The sequence below is a fragment of the Falco cherrug genome, chromosome 2 (assembly GCF_023634085.1).
Source record: "Falco cherrug isolate bFalChe1 chromosome 2, bFalChe1.pri, whole genome shotgun sequence".
NCBI classification, from domain to species: Eukaryota; Metazoa; Chordata; class Aves; order Falconiformes; family Falconidae; genus Falco; species Falco cherrug.
In genome coordinates, this window is record NC_073698.1 from 9,120,098 (window position 1) to 9,132,219 (window position 12,122).

At 47.5% G+C, this 12,122-nt stretch overlaps 1 protein-coding gene across 1 annotated transcript in view; it reads left to right on the forward strand.

Annotated features, from left to right (window-relative positions):
* Positions 1-3,628: 3,628 nt before the first annotated feature.
* The window catches only part of TMEM135 (transmembrane protein 135), a 189,654-nt gene continuing 181,160 nt past the window's right edge, over positions 3,629-12,122 (forward strand). Inside the window, exon 1 of the mRNA XM_055701808.1 lies at positions 3,629-3,902. Coding sequence (XP_055557783.1) covers positions 3,762-3,902 — 141 coding nt within the window. The 5' untranslated portion in view covers positions 3,629-3,761. The remainder of the gene's footprint in view (positions 3,903-12,122) is intronic.

Genomic DNA, 12,122 nt, shown 5'->3' on the forward strand with positions numbered 1-12,122 from the left:
AGTGAATGCAAAAAAATCCTTCTGCTGGAATGAGCAGTTCTTATCGGATAGCAGAAGCTACTTCCAGACGTGAAGTTCAGGCACCAAAAACTGCATGAGTAGAAGGGGAAGGCTGGATCACCTGTCCCAAGGGAGAAAACAACTACATGGCAAAAACCAGCACACAAATTGGAAAGCAGCATGAGGGAATCGAGAGGGCAAAGCATGATGTTTCTTCCAAGTTAAAATGTTTCCAGATTGTTCTGATACTTAAAAATGTTTAGAAGGAAGATCTTCCGATCCCAATGCAATTGAAAGGCAAAGCCTCCTGCAATGTGAAGTTGCCCATTTGGCTTTTTTCCTCAGTTTCTTTTTGTCTGCCTGGTTTTGTTCTAATACGTGAAACGCTCTGCCTTGGATTCTTCCCAGCTAGATCACCTCCTAACACCGATACCTGCCACTGCAAAGGCGAGAGAAAATCTTCATACCTCCCACTACTCTCATGGGCTGAGATGAGACACGTGACCTACTTGCAGATCCTAGATTTAGCAGATGCTGAAGATCTCAGTGGAAAATGTTCTCAGACTGAGGCCCACCAGAACCTGGAAAGACAGGCACTACTTCATTCAGCAACTGCTACCCAAGCCCTCTGGTTCCCTAATGTAACCAGTTATCATAGGTATAGGTGAACTGGAGGATTGCAGTGCTGTCCATCAGTTCAGGTCCCTTGTAAAGACTCAGTCTGGCCCTGGACATGTGCTGAAAGCTGCATTTTGTTAACCCACCTGCAAATGGGTACGTGAGCAACTGGAGCAGAGTCTAAATACAGTGAGACGCTGCCACATTGCTCCCTTCTGTGGCACAAGGCATGGAGGCTGGGATATCGTAGCTGTCTTAGTCTAACGAGGCTCATGTCTATCCAACATTTTCAGCAGCCTAAATTTTTATGCAGACACACTGATACTGCTACATCCATAAGGACCACGGAGTAAGCTGAGCACTCTCAACTTCCCCACCATTTGTGCTGCTTAGCAATTAGCTCACTCCCCGGCTTTGTTTTTGGGACTACTCTGAGTAACTGCCTCCGAGGCACCTAAATATTGAAAGGCAAGTCCTGAACAGCGTGTGCCACGTTACCTGGCTTTATACCACAGGATTCATCACTGCTGTTTAAGTAATGTTATAGACACAGCCTGCTACTCCTAGTACGCAGCCTTGCTCATGTGGCAAGGAGTGCTCCCAAAACCCCCAGGTACTTACAGGGGGCAAAAATAAAGGTCCTCGATGCTTTTTTAATTCATGTGAGTCCATCCTTTTGCAAGATTATTTTGTCCCAGTTCCAATCAAGGGTAAGTTTCTCCCAGGACAGAGTAGCCTGTGCTGACCACCAATGCCACTTGGGCTGTCAGCAGTACTCCCAGGCTGCTTTACCCCTACTTCTTCCCAGAATACGGTACTGCAACCCCATGGAAAAGGGCCCTGAGCAAGGTCAGGGCTGTGCTGCCTTCTTTATTAGTGCATCATCAGAGTCTTCCTCAGCTGACCCGACAGGAGAGGTGCCAAAGCCTCCAGTTCCGAGCGGGCAGCTATTCAGCCAGATCAGGGCTACAGCACAAATGAGGGAGGGATCCCGTTGGGTCCTTCTTTACCCATTTTCCCTAACTTGAGGAGGGCAGGTCCTCCAAAATTAGGACCGTCTGCAAAACCGTGTATCAGAAGTGAAATTATTAGCTTGTGAAATTATTAGCTTGTGCAATTATTAATCCTGTACATGCTCCCTGCCCACAAATACAAGGCAGCAAGCAAGCCTTAAGCCCAGAGTAGCATCAAAGCCAAAACATGCAAGCGAGAGAGCCAAAATCCGTATCTTAGGCAATAATTGCCTTTTCTACCCACAAGCAGTTCTTTAACAGAGTAATATAAAACCAGCAAGCAAGGCACTGGGTGCAAGCCAAAGTCCAGACAGCGCTGCGGCAGGTTATCCGGCCAGTGCCGCTTCCCGAGGGGGGTCAGCACACGGCAGCACTGCCCCCCCAGCCAGGCACGCAGCCCCAGCGCCCGGGCTGGATTTAAAAGCTCCCTCCAGTGTCTTCCACTAGCTCTGAAACCCAGAGCGTCCTGGACAAGAGTTCTACCTAGCAGAGGGCTGGTCGCTCAAGCACGCTTGACTGAAGGAATATAATTGAACTGTTTGGGCCAAAAAAATTCTCCTCCTGCAGATTTGCCGGGAGCCTGCAAGTAGCGTCTCGGCGGCTTTGCTAAGCGCCCAATTTACCCATCATGGGCTGCTCAATCTGTCACGCAAGCGTGCCCTTCCACCCGCCGCAGGCTCCTCGGGGGACACCCCCCCCCTCCCCCCCCCCGTAACGCTGTTTGCAAAATTAATGAGGGATTTGCTCTATCTCGTTGGGAGCAGCAGGGACTGGTCTCGGGTCTGATCAGTGAGGGAAACTGCGGGCTCGGCAGCGGGGGAATTTGGAGGCAGGCTGTAAGGGGAAGGAATTTTCTCGCTGTGGATCTGTTCCAAGTCCGGGTTTGCCTCAGGTTGGCTTGCTGATCCTCCTGTTTGCCTCGGGACGTATGTCCCACCTAGGGCTTGAAATAACCCCTCCGGACCTGACCGCGCACAGCGAGCCCGGGGCGCCCTGGCTCCGCGGGACCGACGTTTGCAGGCCGGCGAGTTACGAAAGGCCGAAGTAAAATCCCCAGGTCCCGACACGCCCGGCCCGTTCAGTCTCAAAATAATCCCAATTTCAAGCTGGAACCAGATGCCAGTTTGGCATCTGCCCCATAACCGTGTCATTGGTCACTGCCATCAGGGTTCTGTAAACCCCCTCCATATCCCCCCCCATCCACTCCCCCTTCCCTCATATCCCACCCCTCTCCTTCTCCCATACGCCCCCCCCCCCATATCCCACTCCCCTTCTTTCCAAAACAGAATCGGCCTCTTTCAAGCTTCTCCTCTCCCTGGGCCCGCTCTCGCTATCCCCCCCCCCCCCCGCCCCTTCCTTGGCTACATCGGTCGCTGCGGAGCCCGCCCGCAGCCCGCGACCGGGCCGGGGGTACCCAGGCTTGAGGCGCCGGCCCCCCCCGCCGCTCCCACCCCGGGGTGACGGAGGGCGCTCCGGGCAGCCTCTCCCTACGTGCGCTACCCGCGGCGCCCCGTCGGGCACGGGCACCGGAGCACCGGGCAGCGGCGCACCGGGCAGGGGCACCGGAGCACCAGGCGAGGGCACGCCGGGCAGGGGCACGTCGGGCAGGGGCACCGGAGCACCGGGCAAGGGCACGCCGAGCAGGGACGCACCGGGCAAGGGCGCACCGGGCAGGGGCACCGGAGCACCGGGCAGGGGCGCACCGGGCAGGGGCGCCGGAGCACCGGGCAGGGGCGCACCGGGCAAGCCCCGCGGCGGGAGGAGGGCCGCGGCGGGGGGGCGGCGGCAGGAGCGCGGCGCTGCCCGGAGCGGCGGGGCGTGGGGACAGGCCAGGCGGCCGGGACACGCGGGACGCGAACGGCACCGCGCGCCGCCCCCAGCCCACGTGCGCCACGCGCCCCGCGCGGAGGCTCGCGCCACCCCGCCCCCGGCCGCTCCCCGCCCCCCGGCGGCCGCGGATTGGCTACGGTCCTCACGCGAGCCGCGAGGCGGGGGGGGGGAGGCGGGGGGGGAGGGGGAGCGGATGCCCGCGAGTAACCCCGCCGCCGCCGCCAGCGCCCCGCGCGACCTTTCTCCTGCTTCGGCGGTGACGCGGCGGGCGCGCGCGCCCCCTCCCCGCGCGCGGCAAAGATGGCGGCGCTGAGCAAGTCCATCCCCCACAGCTGCTACGAGATCGGGCACACCTGGCACCCGCGCTGCTCCTGGGCCGTCCTGCACGTCACGCAGGGGGCGCTGGCCGAGTCCCTCCGCATCTACGGCACCCTCTACCTGGTGGGTCCGCGGGGCCGGGGGGCGTGAGGGCAGGGGCTGGCCCGCGGGGGCGAGGGCGTGAGGAGCGTGTGGGCACGGCTGGCCTGAGGGAGGGGCACAAGGGGCATCGGAGAAGGGGGAGGCTGGCCTTGGTTTTGAGTGGAAGACCATGGGGGATACCAGGGCGGGCGGGACCTGGGGTGGAAGGGAAGGGTACGAGGGATGGCGGGGAACCAGGCCTGAGGTGAGGGGGAAGGGCATTAGGATGTTTGGGGAGGGCACGTGGGATATCAGAGCCGGGGGAGGGGGAGTGTGGCCTGGAGTGGGGGTGGGGGGTAAGGGTAGAAGGCATATCGAGAGTGGGAGGCTGGTCTGGGTTGAGGGCAGAGGAGGGAGCAGGAGAGATGTGAAGGGGTGGCCTGACCCTGGGGTGAGGGGGGCGGAAGGCAGCCAGGATGTTTTGGGGGGAGTCTGGTGCTGGGGAGGAGAGCTGGTGGTGTGGGCAGCTTGGTTTGGGGGGTGGAGGGTGTAAGGGTTGTGGTCGGGGAGAACCTGGTGCTTTGGGAGGGAGGCACAGGAGAGGGGGAGTGTGTTCAGGCTGGGCCTGGGAGGGGAGATGGAGGGCATGGGGGATGGTGGAGTCTGATGGCATAATAAGCTGTGACAGGGATGAAGCTGGTGGGTAGGAGGGCATGGGCACAACCTGAATGTCCTTTTTTTGCCATTTTCCAGTACCTATGACACCTGAATAAAACCACTTGGTGTTTGCCTGGGAGGCTAGCATAGTGTCTTCGCGATAGCAAGTGTACTGCATGCATGTATTGCTGTTGGAGGCATCCTGGTAATAAGTGCCTTATGTGAAGGAGATTCCATTGTATAATGAAGCAAGGGGAAAAAAATACATTAAAGCTAAATAAATCTTAAGTATTCAGCAAGTATCCTACAGGTGAGGTATCTTTGCTTGAGTGTACAGTTAGACTTGGTTATATCACCTCAGTTGCAGCTGGCTTGCTTCCAGTAAATTAGGGTGTAGGTAGAGGAGTCAGGATCTGTTTGCATCCATCTGTGTAAACATACCCTGCAAGCTGTTCTAGGCTGGAATCGCTGCAGGTGAGCACTTCCTTCTGCTTCCACCTCTGTGTTTCTCCTGTAGTGGTGCTTGGAGGATTGAGTGGTGAGCTGGCTACCAAGGTGGCTCCGAACTAAGTCTTAAAGAAAGAAAAACTGTAGTTTTCTTACAGAAAGGAAGTCTGTAGTTTCAGTTCTATACCAGTGCTGGTACAACAAAATTATTGAGCATGTAATGAAGAGAAGGGAAGGAGTGGGACTGCAGCAGTCCCGACACAATTAGTTTAAGCTCCTGTTGAAGTGTGCCTTGAGTGAAAATTGTGATGCCATCTAATTACATGATAAAAAAAAAAGTTAATAACTGGTAGTAGTGTGGACCTGAGGAGTCATCGTGTCTGACAGTGAGCACTTTCACTCTGAACTGACACAAACAGAAGTGGCAGCTGTTCATGTCAGCATACAGTGAGCTTGGGTCAGGAAACCCATACAGAGAAGAACATTCCCCCCAGTCATTATTTTTCTTTGTGTTTGCTTTTTGATCCAGTTTGCTCTGTGGGTGCATGAATACTTGTGCCAGCAGAGAATGGGACTCAAATGAGCCATAAGAGGTGTAGTGGTGATGTGTCAGGTCTGGCTAAAGATAAAGCAGCTTAAACAGCTCTGTAATTAAATCAAAGTTCTCTAGCAGCAGCCTAGCCTGGTAAAGAGGTTCCTGCTCATAGCTACATTATGGTTCACTCAGTTCTGCAGTCACAGGATAGGGAGAAAGCAAAAGAGAAAAAACCCTAAAAATCCAATATATTTTCCTGATCTGTTTTACACTGTGGCCCCATAGAAACAAACTTAAAAATCCAAAAAGTTTTCCTCATCTCTTTTGCACTTTGGCCCCATAAACAGTTATATCTTGTCACAAATCCAAGGTGGGGTGGGAACCTTCTCAACCAGTGTCATGCTGTACCACAAAAAATCTGCATCAGTTTTTACTCAGCTTTCTTTACATTTTTTTATTTTTCTTGGGTTTTTATTGACAGTGTTTAACCTGACTTACCAGAGTAATCTAAAGCTGAGCTGCTCTAAAATCTTGCTGCTACTTAAAGAAGGCGGTAGCATTTGCCTGACTTTGCTCCCAGGCATATAACTATACTCCTTTCTTTGTGGGGTCTTGGACCTCATCTCTCCTTGAGCAGGTTTGATTCACCTGTTAACCCAGAAGATGTTACTACCCTATTTTTAGCTGGGGTAATTTTCAACTACATTAATGAATTTTATTGATTTATTGAGCAGGGTTTGATGAGCACCAGAGCCCACTTAAGGTAAAGAGTGAAAGAGTGCAGTGGGGACTGCAGAGGAGGAAGCAGGAGCCTTGCACATTCAGTAGCTTGGGAGGGAAGGAACACTCCTGAATTAGGAGAGGCATCGCTAAATTCATTCATTGCCAGACTTTAAGCTTAAATTTTTAAATGGAATATCGCTGTTGGACAGCACAAATGTTCAGTCCTTTTCTGTAGTCTGAGATTCATGTAAGGGGATGAACTTAAGTTGTTTTATCTTTATAGTTATATCAGTGTATGTGTAGAATGTTCCTGGTACTGCTTAATTCCTGTCCTTTGTAGAGCTCAACGACAAAAAAATTGCACGTAGTTTTTCTATGTCAAGCCTGTAAAATGGCTTCTGCTTGTTTGTTCCTCCTGTTGCCACAAGGTAATAACGAAGGAAAGTAGATGAAAGAGTTTCTTTTCACAAAAGCTTGTGTGGAAATGAATGAGAATGAGTAGATGTGAATAAATTGCCAGAGGTCATTCTAGGAGAGATCATGGTTAGGGACAGTTTTAATCCAGAGCCCACACTCATTTTAACAGCTACACGCCACATCTCTTAAAGGTTTTGCTGCTCATCAATCAGTTGGAGACTGATGGAGCCAAATTAATTGATGCTAGTATTTGATGAGCGAAATACTGGTTTTCAGTAAATGGCTGTAAAGAGTCTTTGCTTTGAAGTAATGCAGTACTTTTTTTTTTTTTTTAAAAAATGACTGAGTATTTTTTTTAGTTGGAAACAATGCAATTTTCAGATATCATACTTTCATTGTCTTATTTTTGCTGTAGGACAAACTGATTGCTTTAGCAAGAGTAGGGTTTATATCTAAGTTGACTTGCCCCTCCCCATACAAAGTGGCTGACAGGAATGCCTATTTCATAATTAAGATTGCTTGTATTTCACAAACCAAGTGTCCCAATGCATAAGTCTTCTGAGACCCACTCATACAAAAAAAAAAAAAAAAAAAAAAAAAAGGTTAAAAATTGCTTAACACCCATACTCCCAAAAGAAACCCCAAACAATCTCCCAAATAAACCTTATAATTATTATGCTTAAAATAAATGCCTGCCTTGATATCTTAAGAAAACTTTACTGAAAAAGGCCTTCGTTATTTGTATTTTGTTCTATCTAGAAATTTTTTTTCTTTTTGAGGAGTCAGAGCTAAGGAAAATGTGAAGACATAATCTTGTTTTTCCCAAGTTGAAGAATTCAGACTTCTTGAGATTCACAGAGGTGGGGAGAAGTTAATGATTTAACAGGGGAATTGTGTAAAGCTGGGGAAAGGGAAATGAGAGGCTAGAATATTGGATTTGAATTGTTTCAGCTTCTGTTTCCTGGGATTTCTGTTGATTTCACATGGGAAATCTGCCATTCATCACTTGCGTTAGAGCAAAGTCCTCTGTTTCCTGGGGGTCTGTAGGTTTTAGGCACTTTTTTGATGATGGTACATCTTGCAGTAGGTGAATATGCTTATTTATTAGTATGAAATCTTTGTGGTATATTAGAGATAATTGGATCTGGTGGTAACATTTCCTGTTAATCTAAATAAGGTAAAAATCATCTGTTTGCTACTTTGCAGTTACGCTGATTTTTCTAACTTTTTGCCTATGGGATGACAAAAGTAATTTGCATCATTCACTTTTTCTTTCTCCTATTCTGATCATCTGTTTTCTTCACTTAATTTAAGCTGGGCTCCCTCTTCCCCTTCTCCAACCTAACTTCTGTCCTGGCCTTCCTCTGTCAAACACAGGCCTTCCCTTCCCCACCAACATCTCTCCTGCCCTTCCTTCCCAGCACTGGCTCCTTCACACTCTACATCTGCTGCCCTTCCTCACCCAGTGTGCCTCTGCTGCTGAACAACACAGCCAGGCAACAGCCTGAGTACTGGCCCCTTCGTAGTTCACACTGACTGTTCGTTTACTCCTGGCTCTGTCGCCACACACCTCTCTTCCAGACAGACCCGCTGGCATAGAGCACCAGGCCTAAAGCAGTGCGGATGCCAGCAGCTCTGTTCCGCCTGTCCTCTGGACTGGGCGATGGTTCAGGCAATTATTTAGCAGAACAGGTGTAACTGGAGCCTGCTGTTCCACTACGTTTTTTATTGGTCCTCAGGGCTTGCTGTATGCTACCGATTTCTTTCACTTAATTTCTTTTCATACCCTTTTCATACTAATTTCGGTTTCACTTTTGATGCTCTCTTCATACTCATTTCATACTCGTTTTGGTCTCATTTGTAGTATTTTTCATACTTGTGCCATATATATAGAACATATATATAACATATATATATAGAAGCACATATGTGCTTCTAATAGCCTTCAGGTTCATAGATGCCAATGGCTTCTTTCTCTTTCTGCGTCAAAAGTTTTTTTTTCCTACTTACGATTCCAGTGCTGTTGCCTTCCTAGTCGCTCTTTGACTGCTGAGTATCTGTATTCTTTCCCTCCCTCGATCTGCATTATTTATTTTGTGAGCTCCTTAGCACAGCATTGCATATGATATTGTTAAAGATGCAAATGCTGTCAGCAATTGCACAAGTACAAGGTGTTCTTTGTTCCTGTGTGAATGTGGGAGGGACAGTGGTACTAGGACAGCATGGGCCAGGCAGTCATGCACATGGCAGCTGGCAGGTCTCCTCACAGATAAACCACCACCTGACTAGAGGTAAAAACAAACCTAATAATTGCATAATGAATAACTCTGAAAACTGTTTGATGGAAGACAGAATCCCCAAGGATCGAAGTGAGGTAGAACAAAGTGTGCGTGTTGCATCACTTTCTTGGCTCTACGCACATTGCTGTAGGCTAGGGCTGGAGATTAGCCCCAAGGATGGATGGTGCATGCTGGCCATGTTGCTGCTGCTTCAGGCTCATTTCACGTGTGGTTTGTTTTAAGGAGAGTGGTTTGTTCCTGAGCAAAGCTAGGGAGCCACCTAACACTAAACCAGATCCTGTCTTATCTACCAGGTAGACATAGTCATCGTGTATCATCTTTCTGAGGTGTGTGGGAAAGCTGTACTGGCCAGATTGTATTCTAAAATCATCCAGCATTGCTGGGTATATTAAAATATGTTTATTGTTTGCACTGTCAAGCATTGTGTATGTGGAAGTAGGGTGGGCACACTAAGAAGGATGTTAGTATTACCCTTGAATAAGCTTCTGTATGCCAGCTTGGATCTCGGGTAGCCTGTCAAGAAACTCCTTTCTGACAGGACCCGGGACCTGGAGTTGCTGTGATGGTGGTATGTGGTTGCTTGTGTTGGGATATCCGATCATTTTAGTACCGTGTAGTGTCCCGTATCTCTGTGCTGTGTTATTAATGATGTGTAGGTCAGGTTCTTGCCTTTAGATTCTTCTGGAAGCTGGGTTTAGTATGACTAAAATTAACTTAAATGTTACTTAAGTAAGACCCTGGCTGTGGCATCTTCCTTCGAGGCTGTGATCATTCTGCCCTGTTCAGGTGGCTTTTGGGCCAGACCAGTAAAATTATTCTATAATTTGAAAATAAACAAAAATACTCTTTTGCTGAGATACTGAGAATTTTAGAAGAATAGGTTAATGTATTGAGGTGGGTTGAAGAATTTATGCTCAGAGATGCAGGGAGTAACCTGGAGCCTGTATCACGGTAATGGTGGAAAGCAAGGAAAGCCCCAGCCTTGACTGCCTGAGCAAAGATCTTGGTAAAGACACTGCAAGTACTGCCAATTAGCAAAAAGTATTAAAGGGACTGTTTGTCAGGAACATGTAAATCTCTTAAGTTGATACAGATGTATAGCAGAGTGCAAGAATTTCAGGGTAGGAGGAAAATTGTTGAAACTTATACCGAGTTAGACATTTTTGGGGAATGAAAAATAGCCTTCTACTCATTTAAGTGCAAGGGAAACAAGTGGTGGAGATACATCATCATGGCATGAGAGCAATGCCAGGTTTGAAGGTAATTAGATGTCATTCAAAGAGTGCACGAGTACTGTTCGTATCTTTTTTTCAGTTGAGTGGATGATACGGAAAATTTAAAAAAAAACAAATCAAAACAATCCAACCCCCCTGATGGTGGTCCTCGTATAACATCTCACAAGGGATGGACGAAGTCAGAAAGCAGGAGGCACGTGCTCTTCCTCAGGGTTTTGCAGGAACTGACTTATGAAATGAAGAAAAATCTGGAAGCCAGGTTTTATAATCCATGAAATCAGGGAGGGACCAGCTAATTGAGAAACAACAAATCTGACTGTTTAAGAGGAGGCATGAGGAACAAACTGCTGATTTGAACAGTGCCTTGTAAAACCCAAGTGTAACCTGGGGACATTTTGAGATAAAGTTACTCCAGAGTACTTAAAAATAGTTTTAATAAAGCATAGGAATACTGTAATAAAATTCATACAAAATGATAAATATAAATAATTATGAAAGAAATCTGACATCCATCTGTAGTCCTGCCTGCTACTTGAGTAATCTGAGGTATTTTCTTAACTGGTTTAAATACTGAGAATTGCTTTGCTTTTAGCATGCACACTTGCCTTAAGTTCTAAAATTTTCCTTGGCTTTTTAATGACTCCCGGCATATGTATTCTATAAACTATCCACACAGCATTGTTCATTGTCTCTAAATTTGCATTTTAAAGGTGGCTAAATGTGCCAGATAGTCACTTTTATAAATGTCACTGAACTTTGCCTTCCTGGAGATTTGGCTAGGTGTCAGAGTATTTCTATAGCTTTTTTCTTTTTTTAAAATAAAAGTTCGTTATGATAAGCTTAACTTTAGTTGGTTATTGTGGAGGAATGAGAGAGACGTGATAGTGCTTTTTTTCCCCGTTTCCGTCAATCAGTGCTGTATGTGTTGGCTAACATTTGATGGGGGGAGATAGTGTTCTTAAAGACTTAAACTTTTTAGAAACTTCGGAAGTGGTGGTTTGGTGGACGTGGGAGAGGAGCAATGATGTACACATGATGGCAGAGTTGATGCAAGGCCTTTGGTTTTTGTAGCCTGCCATGTAGCCTGTTGGACTGTGTACACTGGTCAGCAAATTAGCACGTTCATTAGGTCAAACCACTCTTTGTGGGCGATGTCTCCTGTGGGATCGGTAGTTCAGGGACATAGGTGGAGGCTGAGGATACTGGAGGTGAAGCTTAGGTTACTGCAGTTGGGTGTTGATTACTTGTGGGTGTGACATTGTTAAACTAATCAGGCCTGACCAGTGCCTCTGATCATGGGAAAGCTCGTTGTTGAATCTTGTGTTCCTTTTCTGCTGGAACACTTTGAAAGTCTGGCTCAAGTCTTGCACTACACTATGTAGCTCTGTTTTAAGGATGGTGTTGGAAATGCATATATTTGTTCCATGGTTAAGACAGAATAAATTAATTATGATTTCTTAGTTCTACAGGGCTTAAAATTTGTATATGAAGATAAAATTAAAAAAGAAAGAACTTAAGCAGTGTACTTTCCACAAAACTGGTGGTATGCTGAATCTAGTGGACTGATTTTTTGTAATTACATTTTCATGTTGGAGAGTCAAAATGCGGTTGTGTGAGTTCTGTAGTTAATGCTAGAAAATACTTTTTTTCTGTCTAGTTCTTTATTTTTACCGAGTAGGCTTTTTTTTTAATACTTCAGACATAAAATACAGTAGGCCTTAGGGTTCAAATCATGAACAATGCTTATTCTTAGAGTGACTAGGGTATTACTTTAAGAGTGTTTGCATTTGATTTGAGAGGTGAGCTCCTCTGTCCAACTCCTCTCCATGTGGTTATTTAGTTAAAAGTCTAAACCCCATGTTTCCTCCTACCCTCATCTCTGTTCACGTGAAAACAGTCTTAGAGATGTAGTAGCCTGTCTCTCATATTTAGTGTAGGTGGAAAAACC